The sequence below is a fragment of the Arachis stenosperma genome, chromosome 5, assembly GCF_014773155.1.
Source record: "Arachis stenosperma cultivar V10309 chromosome 5, arast.V10309.gnm1.PFL2, whole genome shotgun sequence".
NCBI lineage: Eukaryota > Viridiplantae > Streptophyta > Magnoliopsida > Fabales > Fabaceae > Arachis > Arachis stenosperma.
This window is the reverse complement of record NC_080381.1, coordinates 3773784-3790848: the sequence shown is the minus strand read 5'-3', so window position 1 is coordinate 3790848 and position 17065 is coordinate 3773784. Positions and strand designations below refer to the sequence as shown.

Sequence of the window (17065 nt, the reverse complement as noted above, 5' to 3'; positions counted from 1 at the left end):
TGGTTTTATAGCCAAGTGGTGTGTGAGCTGTAGTGCGTTTATTCCGATATTCTTGGTGAGTGCTGTTGCTGGCATCTTTGACTAGGGTAGAGCCGTGATCAAGTTTGGATGGGATACTGTGCCGTTGAGTCCGTATTCATAGGTCGGTTATGATGTTGGTGGGGTTGCCGAGTTTGTTGGGGGTACATGTCACCTCGGATGCGTGTAACTACTCGGCCAGGTTGTGGATGATTGGTGCATGGCATTAGCAGTGATCGCAATGCTTGACTTTGTTCATGCAGTCTTGTTGTAACGTTGGCCAGTAGTTACCTGCTCGGAGGATTTTGGAAGCTAGACTTCGGCCGCCTATGTGTGAGCCACAGACGCCTTCATGAACTTCATCTATTGTCAGCTTAGCTTCTGTCATGTTTAAACACCGTTGTAACACCCTAAGTTTTATCCTATCGTGAAGGTCTTTAAAATAAGGTGCCACACTCGACAAAGAAAAAAGAATGACTTAATCATTACGCAAGGAAGGAGAAAGTGCACGCAGAGCAGAAAATGAGTAGCACTAAAACGTTGGAATTTGAGTAAATGTGAAATAATATCTTAACCATGAGTACGGTTCAAAATGAAATACTTAGAGGAAATTATAACCAGAAAAGAAACTAACTACGTCCTAAACTAATCTCGTCGAAGAAGCTCCCATACTTGTGTCATATCCTATCCTTGATCAGGACCCTTCAGTTATTCACGAATCGAGGTACCAGGGGTCTTCCTCCAACACCGTTTCGCGCAGTAAAGATCCGGTTGGGTGGGGTGAACCAAAACTCGACGGGGTGCCGAAGTGGGGAAATAGGGCACGTATTCCACCTTTGGACTTTCGCAAGGGTTCAACTCCTCCTCTGGATCCTCCTCCATGGTGTCTTCCTTCTGGCCAGGGTTGTCGGATTCCTCTTCTTCGGTCTCGTAGTCGGACTCGAGGTGTACCACCTTAGATGACCGCTTCCTAGATGCTGAAGCATTTCTATCTAGGAAGGTTACGACGGGCAGCTGGGGTTCTTCTTCCACGAACTCTCGACCTAAGTAGATAGTTTGGAGCACGGTAGTAGTGGTCGCAACTACCCAAGCGTGCTTCGAGGGATCATACTCAGAAGTTACTTTCGGGGGCACTGCGTCGTCTCTATCCGCTGTGCCATGTTCCTCTGGAGACAGTATGAGAAAAGAAAGGGAGTGAGAACCTAACGTCTCAGTAGGAGTGCTATGCAACACCTCCATATCCATCTCCAGCCCATGTGCAGGATTTTTAAAAAGGGGCATATGATATGGCATGTAATATGCATCTTTCTTGTAGAACATGTGTGCGAAAAAGGAAAGCATATAGGGAAAATAGAAGGATAACATCCTAAGTAACATCAGCATAATCATAAATAAATCTTAAAAAAACTAAAAATCAAAATTTCATTCATGCTTTCTCCTTTCTTAACTTATAACTTTTATGGAAGGTATTGAGCTCAAATCGGTATAAATGAGAGTCCCCTTCCCTTACCGAAGGTTCTTATCTCAAATGTCTTGGCGATCACCTTCCCTTACCGAAGGATCATCTCGATCGATCACCCTCCCTTACCGAGGGATCATCTCGATATCTTGTCTTTGGGGGTCACCTTCCCTTATCGAAGGATTATTCCCTCAGTTCAATTTACAATCAAGGTTATTTAGACATACACAAGAAAAGAGTTATATCAACAAGGATATCTTATTATATAAAATTGATGGGAGTCCCCTTTCCTTACCGAAGGTTCCCAAAGGTTTGCGATCACCTTCCCTTACCGAAGGTTTATCTCGATTATCTTGTCTTTGAGGGTCACCTTCCCTTACCGAAGGATCATACCCTCAGTTCTTTAACAAGTAGGGTTATTTAGGCATATACAAGAATGGATCATGCAAGAGGAGAGACATATATCATGATAAACTAAGCATGTTTGAATAAGATTTTTATACGAAAGTAGGTACTCTCGTCCCTAGAGGGGTATTAATAATATAAAATAAATGTACATTATAAAAAAAGGATATTTTAAATAGTTGAATAAAATAGTTATAAGAGAATATGTATTCTTTAACTCAAGAAAATATTAATATTAATCTAATGGTATAAAAGTCAATATAATTTCATGTAACAAAAAGGGGATATTAATTAGTTGAAATAAAATAATTATAAGGAAACATGTACTCTTGATCCTAAGAAGATATTAATAATATAATGTATAAAATATAATCTAAGTGCATGTAGTAAGAAATGGGGTATTTAAAATATTTGGATTAGATATTATAAGAAGCATGTACCCTTGATCTTTAAATTAAAGGAGCAATAATAACATAATGATATAAGAGGTCATTTAGTTACACATAATAGAATAGGGTATCTTGAACAAGACACAAAAAGAAATATGTACTCTCAACATTAAAGGGATAATAATAATTTAACGGTATCAAAGGTCATGTAAGGGCACATAGTAAAATTAGGACATGTTAAATAATTAAATAAAACATTATAAGGGGCATGTACTCTCAACATTAAAGGAACATTAATAATATAATGATATGAAAAAGTCATGTAAATGCACATGGTAAAAGTTAGGGTATATTAAATAATTAAACATGGTAAAAAGATATGTACTCTCAACATTAAAAAACGTTAATAATATAATGATATGAAAAGTCATGTAAGTGCACATGGCAAAATTAGGGTATATTAGATAATTAAATCAAACATGATAAAAAGGTATATACTAATGAATCAAGAGGTCATGAATGACAAAATAGATAAACATGATCAATATAGATAAGGGATGAGAACAAGGTACTCAATGCTATGTAACGCATGAAGGATGGTAATCATGCATGGATGGAAGGAAAATAGAATAGAGCATACTACATGCCAACATAAGTAAGAAAGCATAATTCCCTACTTTTTTTCCTAACGCTTCTTCGAGCTTGCCTCTTGTGTTTGCCCATAGAATATTATTTATTTGTAGAGAGAGAAGGGAGAGGATTAGTATTTGAGAGGAGTGATTTTCTACCTATGGGTGCTCCCCTATTTATATACAATTGGGGATAGGGTGGTTGGGATATTTTAAATTTCAAACGGAGGGTGGTTACTAGGTTCCTATCCATAAATTCAAAATTCTAAGCCTATCTCCTAACTGATTTTCAAATTTCGAATTCAATTTTGTTTCTAGAAGGGGTGGTTGTTACATTATCACCCCCGTAGAAAAAGAATTTGTCCCCAAATTCCAAGTCTGAAATTGGTCGATGAGGGTTGTTAAATAACTTTAGGGGTCTTATTGTAACTTCCCCACTGTTGAGGAGGAAAGAAAATCTTCACCATGATCATTACCTGTAAACAAGTTTGGGAACTTCTGTCTCATGTCTGCCTCTTTTTCCCATGTGTAGTCCATTGAGTTGCCGCAACCCCATGCCACCTTTACCAGTCGTATCGTCTTGTTCCTTAGTTGCTTCGTGCTTCTGTCTACAATCTTCATGGCTGGTAGTTCAAAAGTCAGGTCGTCTTTGAGTATTACATCCTCTTGCTGTAACACATGGCTTGGATCATGCTGATATTTTCGGAGTTGGGACACATGGAACACGTTGTGTAGCCTCGATAGATTTGGTGGTAGGGCGAGCTGGTATGCTGACTTTCCTATACACCGGAGGATTTGGAATGGACCCAGGTACCAGGGGCTTAATTTCCGTACCTTAAGAGCCCTTCCTACCCCGGTGGTGGGGGTGATTTTTAGGAACACGTGGTCGCCCTCTTGAAATTCGAAGGGTTTTCTTCGTTGATCTGCGTAACTCTTTTGTCGACTTTGGGCGGTGCCCATTCTTTCCCTTATCCTTTTGATATCTTATGTGGTTTGTCTTACTAACTCTGGTCCTAAGTAGCCTCTTTCTTCTGGTCCATACCAGCATAAAGGAGATTGACATCTTCGCCCGTACAGTGCCTCATACGGTGCCATCCCGATGCTACCATGGTAACTGTTGTTGTAAGGAAACTCGATCATTGGTAGGTGACTTTTCCACTTTCCTGGTCTGTCTAGTACAAGCTCGTAACATGTCTTTCAACATCTGGATGGTCATCTCTGTTCGTTCGTCTGTTTGCGGGTGGTATGATGTGCTTAAGCACAACTTTGTCCTGAATGCCATCTGCAATGCGTTCCAAAAGCTAGAGGTGAATCTTGGGTCTCTGTCCGAGACTATGGATGATGGTACCCCGTGTAACCTCACGATCTCTTTGATATATAGCGTGGCTAGTCTTTCCAACGAGTCGGTCGCCTTGATTGGTAGAAAATGGACAATCTTTGTAAGCCGGTTCACAATGACCGATATGGCGTCACGTCCTACTTGAGTACGAGGTAGTCCCATGATGAAATCCATCGATATGTCCTCCCACTTCCATTCTGGGATGCCAAGGGGTTGCAATACCCGTGATGGTTTTTGATGCTCGATTTTTTACCTTCTGACAAATCAGACATTTATTCACGACCGTAGCCAAAACCCTTTTCATCCCTGGCCACCAAATCATCTTCTTCAAATCATGGTACATCTTCGTCATGCTAGGACGAATGGTAAAATCTCCTTTATGGGCTTTTTCCGCGATCTTGTTTTGAAGATTGCTTTCCCTTGGGACACAGATTCGACCTTGGTACCTCCATACCTTGTCTTCTCCTTTAGTGAAGCCTTTCAATTTTCCTTCCTTGACAAGGCGCAGGGTTTCTAGAAAGTCGGGGTTGGAGTTCTGCACCTTAGTTATTTGTTCCTTGAATTGACTTGTCACTGTTAGGTGGCTCAGGTGTATGCTTTCTGGAGCGGTGGTGACTTGTAAGTTCATGTCTCTGAAATTCTTTATCAACTCTGCCTCCTTTATCATCAGCCATGATGCCTTGAGTACCTTCCGACTTAGAGCGTCAGCCACCAGGTTAGCCTTCCTCGGGTGGTAGTTTAGAACAAAGTCGTAGTCTTTAAAGAACTCCATCCATCTCCTTTGTCGCATGTTGAGTTCCTTCTGGTCGAACATGTACTTTAAGCTCTTATGATCGGAGAATACTTGAAACTCAACTCCGTACAAATGATGTCTCCATGTTTTCAGCTCAAATACTATCGCGGCTAGTGCAAGGTCGTGAGTTGGATCGTTGGCTTCGTGGATCTTCAATTGCCTTGACGTATACGCCACTACGTTTTTGTATTGCATTAGTACGCAACCCAATCCTTGCCCTGAGGCATCGCAGTAGACTTCGAAGGTCATGTCGGGGTTAGGTAAGGTTAGTACTGGAGCGGATGTCAAGCGACATTTTAACTCTTGGAAGCTTCTTTCGCAGTCTGGCATCCATTAAGTCATCTATTCTTGGGAGGGGATACTTGTTCTTCACCGTGATTTTGTTGAGTTGCCTATAGTCCATGCAGAGGCGCATACTGCCATCCTTTTTCTTCACAAACAATACTGGAGCTCTCCAGGGAGAGACACTTGGTCTGATGAATCCCTTTTGCAGCAGCTCCTCTAGTTGGTTCTTCAGTTCAGTGAGCTCCAACGGAGCCATCCGGTATGGGGCTATGGAGATTGGTCCTGTCCCAGGCATCAATTCTATGGAGAACTCAACCTCTCGTGTTGGGGGAAACGAGGGTATATCTTTGGGAAAGACATCTGAAAAGTCTTGTACTGTTGGTATCGCACAGAACTCCTGATGGGAATCTGCTTTTACCAAATTTAGCAAGGTATATTCTTGCCTCGTACTTGTGCCTTTGGAGGATCTTGGAAGGTCACGTGTGTCTCGTATGGATTGAGAAGGAAAGATGACTTTTCTCTCAAAACAATCTAACAAGACTCGATTTTCATTGAGCCAATCCATTCCTAGGATGATGTCTAACCCTACTAAAGGGAGGCATACTAGGTCAACAAAGTATGATCTATCTGAAAAGAGGATGCAAGCCCTCTGACAAACCTGTTGAGTTTTGACACTCTTACCGGTTGGGGTGGTTACTAGTAGGACATATGGTAATATGGTCATGTATAAACTGATTCTACTAGTAGCAGAGAGAGATATAAATGAATGAGAAGCACCAGTATCGTATATGATAGTTAAAGGAGTTCCATTAATTGTTCACTTACCCTCGATTCGATCATCCGACTAGTGGGCTTCCTCGCTGCTGAGGGCAAAGACTCGTCTATGACTCGCCACAAGTCCTCTGTTCATGGATAACCATAAGGAGAACTTTTATTAGTCATACCTCCTAAGACACGATTCCTAGGATCGACTTCACTCTGATACCAATAATGTAACACCCTAAGTTTTATCCTATCGTGAAGGTCTTTAAAATAAGGTGCCACACTCGACAAAGAAAAAAGAATGACTTAATCATTACGCAAGGAAGGAGAAAGTGCACGCAGAACGGAAAATGAGTAGCACTAAAACGTTGGAATTTGAGTAAATGTGAAATAATATCTTAACCATGAGTACGGTTCAAAATGAAATACTTAGAGGAAATTATAACCAGAAAAGAAACTAACTACGTCCTAAACTAATCTCGTCGAAGAAGCTCCCATACTTGTGTCATATCCTATCCTTGATCAGGACCCTTCAGTTATTCATGAATCGAGGTACCAGGGGTCTCCCTCCAACACCGTTTCGCGCAGTAAAGATCCGATTCCGTTGGGTGGGGTGAACCAAAACTCGACGGGGTGCCGAAGTGGGGAAAGAGGGCACGTATTCCACCTTTGGACTTTCGTAAGGGTTCAACTCCTCCTCTGGATCCTCCTCCATGGTGTCTTCCTTCTGGCCAGGGTTGTCGGATTCCTCTTCTTCGGTCTCGGAGTCGGACTTGAGGTGTACTACCTTAGATGACCGCTTCCTAGATGCTGAAGCGTTTCTATCTAGGAAGGTTACGACGGGCAACTGGGGTTCTTCTTCCACGAACTCTCGACCTAAGTAGATAGTTTGGAGCACAGTAGCAGTGGTCGCAACTACCCAAGCGTGCTTCGAGGGATCATACTCAGAAGTTACTTTCGGGGGGCACTGCGTCGTCTCTATCCGCTGTGCCATGTTCCTCTGGAGACAGTATGGAAAAAGAAAGGGAGTGAGAATCTAATGTCTCAGTAGGAGTGCTATGCAACACCTCCATATCCATCTCCAGCCTACGTGCGGGAGTTTTAAAAAGGGGCGTATGATATGGCATGTAATATGCATCTTTCTTGTAGAACATGTGTGCGAAAAATGAAAGCATATAAGGAAAATAGAAGGATAACATCCTAAGTAACATCAGCATAATCATAAATAAATCTTAAAAAAACTAAAAATCAAACTTTCATTCATGCTTTCTCTTTTCTTAACTTATAACTTTTATGGAATGTATTGAGCTCAAACCGGTATAAATGAGAGTCTCCTTCCCTTACCGAAAGTTCTTATCTCAAATGTCTTGGCGATCACCTTCCCTTACCGAAGGATAATCTCGATCGATCACCCTCCCTTACCGAGAGATCATCTCGATATCTTGTCTTTGGGGGTCACCTTCCCTTACCGAAGGATCATTCCCTCAGTTCAATTTACAATCAAGGTTATTTAGACATACACAAAAAAAAGTTATATCAACAAAGATATCTTATTATATAAAATTAATGGGAGTCCCCTTCCCTTACCGAAGGTTCCCAAAGGTTTGCCGATCACCTTCCTTTACCGAAGGTTCATCTCGATTATCTTGTCTTTGGGGTCACCTTCCCTTACCAAAAGATCATACCCTCAGTTCTTTAACAAGTTGGGTTATTTAGGCATATACAAGAATGGATCATGCAAGAGGAGAGACACATATCATGATAAACTAAGCATGTTTGAATAAGATTTTATACGAAAGTAGGTACTCTCGTCCCTAGAGGGGTATTAATAATATAAAATAAATGTACATTATAAAAAATAGGATATTTTAATGTGTCATATTCTAACAACTCGATCGATCATTTGATTAATCTTCTTGCTAGTTCAGGCTTCATTAGTATTTGTCTTAGGGGATGTTTGGTTCTGACCACAATTGTGTAGCTTTGAAAATAGTGCATCAAGCGCCTGGCGGTTGTTACAAGGGCCAAAGCTAGTTTTTCTATCTTCGGGTATCGGACCTCGGTGTTTTGAAGGTATTTGCTGACGAATTATACTGGGTGTTGTTGCTTTCCTGTTTCTATTACCAAGATAGAGCTGATAGCATGATTAGTGATAGATAAATAAAGATAAAGTGGTTTACCAATGGAACTGTTCTTGTTTCTTGAGACTTTTGAAAAAATGGTGTGATCGATGCGCTATACGAGGCAGGAACTTGGCCAATGCTGCAAGTCGGCCGGTCAATTGTTGGACTTCTTTATTTGTTTTCGGGCTTCTCATGTTTAGGATTGCCTGACATTTTTCTGGGTTGGCTTCTATAACTCGGCAAGTTAGCATGAATCCTAGAAATTTTCTGCATTGAACTCCGAAAACGAATTTTTCTAGATTGAGCTTCATGTTATATCTTCGGAGTTGGTGGAATATTTCTTTCAAGTCATTGACGTGTTCTGCTGTATGTGTGGATTTTGCTACCATGTCATCAACATAGACTTCGATGTTTCGCCCGATTTGGTTTATGAAAATTTTGTCCATGAGTCTTTGGTAAGTGACACCTGCATTTTTTAGTCCAAATGGCATGACCTTATAGAAAAATTTGTCATTGTTAGTGATAAAAGCAGTTTTATCTTGGTCAGCCTCGTGCATTAGTATTTGGTTATAGCCAGAATAGGCATCCATAAAGCTTAAACATTGAAAACCAGAGGAATTATCAACAAGTTTATCGATGCACGGGAGGGGGTATGCATCCTTTGGGCAGGCCTTGTTAAGGTCTATGTAGTCCACACACATCCTCTACTTACCATTGTTCTTTTTTACCATTACCAGTTGGCTAACCAAGTGGAGTATCTGAGTTCTTTGATGAAGTCGGCGCTGAGCAGTTTTGTGCTTTCCTCGAGGGAGGTTGCCCTTTTATCCGTGCCGATGTGTCTTTTCTTCTGAGCTATAGGTCAGACTGACGGGTTGATAGGTAGCTTGTGGCAGATGATGTTGGGGTCTATCCCTGGCATGTCTGCTGGAGTCCATGCGAACAGGTCGATGTTTTGTCTTAGGAGCTCGGCTAATTGATTCTGTTTTTCATTTTTTAGTGCGTTGCCGAGGTATGTATACTTGGTTTTTTCACTTGTTAACTGGATTTTAGTAAGGTCATCGGTTGGCATCGGCCGTTCTTGATGGTTGGTTCGCGGGTCCTGCTCAGTCAGATGGGGTAGTTGTTCCGAATTGTATACTACCTGGACATATTAATGCTCGGGTTGTTTTGGTTGTTCATTCTTTAGGCTGGCGTTATAGCACTGTCTGGCTTCCTTTTGGTCTCCATGGATAGTTATGACGTTGTTATCCTGCGAAAGGAACTTAACACACAAATGCACAGTAGAAATAATAGCATTGAATGCATTCAATGAAGGTCTGCCCAGGATGATATTATAAGGGCTTTTGCAATCCACGACAAGGTATTGTATGTCTATTGTTTTACGGTTAGGATATTCTCCAAATGTGGTTTGTAACCAGAAGTAACCTCGGATGGAGACGCGCTCACCTGAGAAACCCACCAATTCTCCGGCCGAGGGTTGGAGGTTCTTGTCACTCAATTTCATCTTTTGGAATGTTGAATAGAACAGCACGTCCGTGCTGCTTCCTGGGTCAATCAGAATTTTCTTTACCAGTGGCTCTCTGACCTGCGCTGTGATGACTACAGGGTCGTCTAGGTTTTGATCATTTGCCTTATAGTCTTTGGGGACGAATGAAATTTCTGGCTTGTTCCTGTTGATAGGTTGAGATGGATTTGATTCTGTCATCGTCATCATAGCTCGGTATGACCTTTTCCTTGCCAAGTTTGTACATCCGCCACCTGCAAAACCACTAAAAATGCAGTTTATTATTCTACATGGTAAATTGATATCACTGTCTATCTTTTTCCCTTTGTCTCAGGAATTGTCAGTCGTTTTAGATGTCTGGCCGAGGTCTTCTGTGATCCACTTTCGTCCGCGGCCGTCGATGTACTTGTCCAATAGTCCTTCGTGGGCCAGCTTCTTCAGGACATCCTTTGCTATTATGTAGTCATCCGTGGTATGGCCGTACTTTTGGTGGAAAGCACAGTACTTGGATTTGTCTACAAATCGTTGGTCTTGATATGTACCGGCTCTATTTGGAGGTTTGATAAGCTTTGAGTGCAGAATGTCTTTTATAATATCCTCCCTTTTTGTGTTGAGGGGGCTATAACTGTCGAATTTTGGTGTTAGTCTGAACGGTCTTTGATCAGTCCTACTGTTCAGTTGTTTATTTCGCCTTGCCTCCTTCCTATTTGAGGTTGGTTTTTTCGCTCTTCGTAGTGCTCAAAATTCTTCGACTTCTCGGAACTTATTCAGAGTTTTCGACTTTGCTATGACTATGGACTCTTGGAATTTTCCTGGGCGGAGGCCTTTTTTTAGGGCGTGGAGATGGACTTCGGGGTTTAGGTTGGGTATTTCATTTGATGCTTCTACGAATCTGGTCATGTAGTCTTTCAGGCTTTCATTTGGTCCTTGCTTGATGGTGCTTAGGTAATCAAATTCGTGGATGTATATTCTGGATGCGGTGAAATGATTGACAAATTGGTCGTCCAGCTCATCAAAGTTTGAGATGGAACCTTCAGGGAGGTTGGAGAACCAAATTAAGGCGGCTCCGTCTAGGAAGGTCGGGAAGGTACGACACAAGATCGGGGCAAATTCTTTGTTCATAAACATCATGGCATGAAATTTAGTGACATGGACGTTTGGGTCCCCTATTCCTTGGTAGGGTTTTAGGGTTGATGGTAAGGTAAACTTTTTGGGCATTTCGAAGCTCATGATCTCCTTTGTGAAGGGGTTGGTTGTTTTTTTGGTTGATTTTGTGGTTTTGGGGATGGTATGTTTAGTTTCTGAGGAATGCTCATCGTTGTTGTCCTCATTTTCGATATTCTTGCATTCTCCTTCTTTACTATGGTCATGTTTCATCCGGCGTAGGAGTTTGGCCATTCTCTGGTTTTCGGCTCTGAGGACCTCATTGATCGCTAGGATTTCAGCTTGGTTGGCACTCGAAGGAGCGTGACTGTGTTCGTCCGCCATGCGTCGTAACCTACAAAAAGTGTATACTGATATATGGAATAAAAGATTGTGGGGTTAGAAAAATCGTGGCCCCACGGTGGGCGCAAAATGTTATTGTGTGGAAGTAAACCCCGAGGTATAGCTCATTCTATTGACTCTTAAACCAGCTTCCCTCGATGTGATGGGGGTGGAACGTCGTCTTCTATGCGAGGAGGCGGCGTTGGATACCTGCAAAGGGACTCCAACGCTCAAGTAAGTAAGAGTGTGAAATAATACAGAGTAAAATTGAATATATTGCGTACCTTTATATTAGTAGTTCATCAGTGTATATAATGAGTTGTTCAAGTGGTTTGTTATTTGGGTTAGGTTAGTTATTCGTATCTCTGTTGCAAGTTTGACGGGGTCCATGGTTTGTTATTATCCGAATTTGTTGGGATGGTGTTAGTCTGAGTGGAGAGGTTGTTAGAAAAAGTATCTCTGCCAATTGTACTAGGTTCCGAGATATATGCGGTTTGTGGGCCAGAGTTTGAGTAACGGATCACATATATTATTTGTGAATACAAGTTTTGTCTTATTTTTTATTTCACATTGCTTTATAGCCTTTACTCTATTCACAATATTTATTCTTATACTAATTGTTCTTTTCCTTCTTATAACAATTTTTAATTAGTTTTCAATAAAGTAGCATAAAAGTGAAATTACTTGTTCTTATTAACACAATGAAATACATTTATTCTTAATTGTTTTTATCTATTGCAAATTTCTATTGCTAATAACTAGTAAGTACTATTCTATTTTTCAATAGCATTTTGATTGCTCGATGCGGTCCTATTTGTGTTGTTCCTTTGTTAATTTCAATTATTTATTTCTTTGCCTTTAGCTAATAAAATATGTGTTTGCATTGTCACATTTAACTTTTCTTTTCTAAATTTAAATTGTCTTATATATTACCATATCATGAAATGCTGAGGTCAATATAAAAAGACAAATTTGAAGTCAACTCCAGAGCCGTCAATAAATTCTGCCAAATGCTCTGCTAACATGTACACAATTTTAATTACATATATGCATTTTCAATTTCATGTTTTTATTAGAAATTTTGAATTAGTACAATTATACAAGTATTTAATCAAATAAATTGATTTTATTATTTCTGATATATAACCAAGAGCTGAATCATACATGAATCTAAGCCAATTTACAACATTTTTTTTCGTTATTGTTTACATTCTGCCATTTTCCACCTCCATAGCCAAACCACTAATCATCATTTCTTGCCCCTGAGCCTCTTTAATATTGAGCTGGCAAATATCTTTCAACGGGCCACCTCTTGATGGTAAAGGCTATTTTGACAACATTACAGTTGGGTTCAAATGATTACAAGAACATACAACCTTCTTCCACAACGGGCAATCTTCTTTCGAAAAGCGCCACCACCACTTGAATAGAAGCGATGCATTTCTGATTAAAGCATCCCCTACCCCTAAGCCTCCTAACTTTTTTGGAGCTTGCACCATTTCCCATTTCACAAGTAGTATCCCATTAGTCCCATCTTCTTTACTCCACAAGAACCTTCTTTGTAATCCAATTATTTTCTCTGCATCCGCCTTTGGCATCTTATACAAGTTTAAGTAGTACACTGGCAAGCTATTAAGAACAAATTTTATGAGAATCAACTTACCAGCTTTGTCTAGAGACTTTGCTATTCATAAGCTAAGCTTATCCTCCACCTTGTCTATAATTGATTTCCAAGTCTTCACCAAGCGAGGGTTTGCACGCAAAAAAATTCCTAGGTACCTGACAGGTAGATTAGCTTCCACACATCCCAACAAATCACACATATTCATCACCCATTTCTGCTCACAGTTAACCAAAATCAAGCTTGACTTATCAAAGTTTATACTCAGCCTAGACATCAATTCAAAACAAAGCAATGGTCTCTTATAATTCACTATTGTCTCAGTTTCTTGTGGGCAAAATAAGATTGTGTCATCTGCAAATTGGAAATGCGACAGCTCTATGTTATCTCTTCCCACCAAGAGTGGAGAAATATGTCCATTTCTGACTGCCTCACCCACCATCCTGTGTAAGACATCAATGACAAGAACGAACAGAAAGGGAGAGAGAGGATCTCCTTGTCTAAGACCTCTCTCCATCTTGAACGGCTTGGATGGTGACCCATTAATCAACACTGACATAGATGTTGTAGTCACACATTCCTTCACCCATGTCTTTCATCTAAGACCAAAACCCATCTGTTGTAGCACAATATTCACAAAGCTCCATCTCACCCTATCGTACGCTTTCTGAAAGTCCAACTTGATTATTGCCGCCTGCTTCTTACGCATCTTTAGCCATTGGACCATCTTACAAGCAATGAGTGCACCATCGTGTATTTTATGACCCTTTACAAAAGCATACTGAGTCTCTCTCACTAACTCTGGCATTACTAACCGCATTCTTCTCACCAGTACTTTGGATATCACCTTATATATACAACCAACCATGCTAATTGGCCTTAAATCTTTGATTTTCTTTGCTCCCACAAATTTTGGAGCTAGTGCCACCATGTTACATTAGCATCTGTTGGTAGCTTCACGCTTTGAAAAAAAACCCAACGCAACTGCATTAAATTCCTGGTCAATCTCACCCCAACATTTCTTGATGAAGTTCAAGTTGTACCCGTCACTCCCTGGCGCTTTACTTGACTCACAATCCCAAACTGCCTCTTATACTTCCTCAGGCGATGGCATCACCTCTAACACTGCTGCCTCTTCGTCGTTAATCCGTTTTACCACCCTATCATGGATCCCAATCATAGGAGCAAATTCCTGTCGATATAGATCTTTATAAAACCTTGTGATTGTCACCTTTATTCTGGCCTGATTTCTCACCAATCTGCCATTAATAACAAGAGAATCGATTTTGTTGTTTCGCCTTCTGACCGACGCCAGGTTATGGAAGTATCTAGTATTTTTGTCCATATCTCTAGCATGTTGAGATCGAGACATCTGCTTCCAATGAATCTCCACTGTTTCATCATAACTACCAGCACTAACCATATCATCAATCTTCTTAATTGCTTTCTCAAACCTCTTTATCCTATTATATCCATGTCCCCAAAATTGTCCTTATGCCATCTCCTCAGCGGTATCGTTAAGGCTTTTAGCTTATTAGTGAACTGAGCATCGCTCAAATTCCTCCACTCTTCCTTCACCATCCTCAGAAACCCTTCATGTGTAAACCAAGAATTCAGGCTTCATGTGTATCTTCCAAAATCAACGGACAATGATCTGAATAACCTCTAGGTCGCCATTTCAATTTAGTATTTGGGAATTTCTCTAGTCACTCCCACTGACGAGAACTCTGTCAATGCGGCTGCAAGATCGACCCCGAAACCATGTGAACTTTCGATCAGTTAGCGGTAAATCCACCAGCTGTAAATCTTGCACCTATTCCTTAAATTCTTCCGCAGATACCGGTAAACTAACAGCGCATTTCCTTTCCTCCAACCTTAATATCTCGCTAGAGTCTCCCATGAAACAAAACGGAACTTGACATAAACCCATAATGTAGCTTAATTAACTCCTCCACATCACCAGTTTCTCACTCCACACATGTAATCCATGCACCAAGCAGAATGCACAGTTTAAGTTATATTTTGTCAACAAACCTTCAATGTATAGCCAACCATCCCCTTTATAGCAATTCGATCATTTACATAATAAATCATCCCACATTAACAATAAACTACAAGATGCACCTACTGATTCCACATAATTCCAACCCTCAATATCACAACCCCACAATCGTATGACATCAAACTTAGTTATTGTCTCCCTCCTAGAAAACTTAATTTTTGATAAAATTAGTGTATCTTCAATTATTAAACAAATAGAATAATATTCATTAATAAAGACAACCTTAAGCATCGATCAAGAGATGGTAAATAACAAACTAAACACGCACTATATTTATTTAAATTGTTTTATAAAAGAAATAAACTTCCTCCATCCAAAATAATAGTTTACTACTTTATCTTGCATTTTCAGCTGGTTCCAAACATATATATTAATCGGGACACAAATTATTTCAGATATGAAATACTATACGTAGCTAAATTTTCGTTATAAGATTTTTTTTTTAAAATTGAGATAATTACATACATGAAAACGTCTTTGTATGGTATCACCAACTAAAATACAAGTCTTGAATATATATAAAAATTCAAATTAGATAATTACTATCTCAACCTCATTTGTCAACAAAAACATATTTAGAGCAAAATTCAATTGGTAAATATTATCGAAATATAATGGTATTGAGTTGAGATATAAACTTAATTACCTGTCTAGAGACAAGAAACCAAATACAGAGTTGAATTTGTAATAAGGAAACTGAAACTAATAAGTATAAATGCACCAAAGATTGTGAATAGAATGCGGAACACTATGGCTAACACCATGGTATACATTGATAATATACCCAGTGTCTACACCATCCCACCTTAATTATGGGACATTATGGACATTTTGGACATCTCCACATCCCACCATGCACCCATCCACTAAGTAATGTGTATTACAAATTTATTAATGTTTTGATTGTTCTAAAGTTGAGTAAATATAATTTGTCGAGATCAGAATAATGAAATTCAACGATTTAGATTTTGATATTAGTAATAGTCATAAGATTCTAAGATATAGTGTTGGTGACTAATGACCATGAATCCTAAGTAGAATGTAAATGAATCATAACAAAGGTGAGTTCTACCCAACCCCCTCTATTTCAACATGTAAATTACCCCTCGTGACGTGACATGCTTTAATTGGATGCTTAGTTTTAGTTTGAGTTAATTTAATTCAATAAGAGTTAATATGTTAACTAAAGTAGGGTAATTTTGTAATTAAATATTTTTATAAGAGAGATAAATATATAATTTCTATAAACATTAAAAAATAAAATTATATTTTTATCATTGTGTAGAAATTCAATTTACCCCAGTCTCATTTCTCTCTGAAATTGAAAGAAAAAATCAACTCATTGGGTGTTCCATATTTTGATGAACCAGGAAATAAGTATTTAGAGAAAATAACTAATTAAATGGCCAGGGAAAAATATTTGAGTCTGTCAGAACATCGTGAGACCATCTCGACCACAAAGTTGTAACGCGAACAATCCTCCACCGTTCAGATGGCATGCGCTTTGGAACAATTAATCACGCTCTGACCTCACGGTCATAGTTCAACCAAAGTCTTCTTAGAACTCAAGGATACAGATGTACGAGCCTATAGAACAGATCCTGTTCAAGTAAGGTCGTGTTCTGTGTTTTGTGTTCTTTGTGTTTAGTTATAAAAACTGCTTTTGTTTTGTGAACCTAGCCCAGGTGAGACTAAGTTTACGTTTGCGAAATTCAGAAAATCTTAAAATTTAAGAACGTGAAATTGATTATGATGACTTTTTATGATGATAGTGTAGAAGGGAAAGACGAAAAAGAAAATGAAAATAATGATGATGATGATGATGATGGTGATGGTGATGATGATATGGGATTTCTGGATGGCATTGAAATTAAATTTGGAGGTATTTAATTACATAATCACCCACTTTGGGCTATAATTTAATTACCAATAATTTAACCATAGTTAACATAACAACCAATTAAAAGATGACATGTCACAGAGGGTAAATTACATGTTATTATAGGAAGGGTAAGCTAGAATTTACCCATAACAAATATATTGTTTTTGTAAATAGAAGTTTAATCTCACAACTTTTTTCTTTTTACTTTGACTAAAAACATATTTGAACAAAATCCAAATATTACATAATGACAGTACATTGGAGACAACCTTAAGCATGAAACACAGAACATGAGATATGAGTTAGTTG

General features: G+C 39.3%; 2 protein-coding genes and 1 pseudogene across 2 annotated transcripts; all 3 read right to left on the bottom strand.

Annotated features, from left to right (window-relative positions):
- Positions 1-3320: 3320 nt before the first annotated feature.
- LOC130980286 (uncharacterized) lies at positions 3321-3860 on the bottom strand. Its single transcript, XM_057903975.1, has one exon. It carries the CDS (start codon positions 3858-3860, stop codon positions 3321-3323), a length of 540 nt encoding a protein of 179 aa, XP_057759958.1.
- A 7471-nt stretch (positions 3861-11331) lies between these two features.
- On the bottom strand, positions 11332-13371 carry LOC130980285 (uncharacterized). Its single transcript, XM_057903973.1, has 4 exons — positions 12971-13371; positions 12568-12820; positions 12401-12516; positions 11332-11401 (listed from the first exon to the last, which is right to left on the bottom strand). The coding sequence occupies exons 1-4, from the start codon at positions 13369-13371 to the stop codon at positions 11332-11334; spliced, it is 840 nt and encodes a 279-aa protein (XP_057759956.1).
- A 2926-nt stretch (positions 13372-16297) lies between these two features.
- Positions 16298-16493, bottom strand: LOC130984547 (small nucleolar RNA U3; annotated as a pseudogene).
- Between the last annotated feature and the right edge of the window lie 572 nt (positions 16494-17065).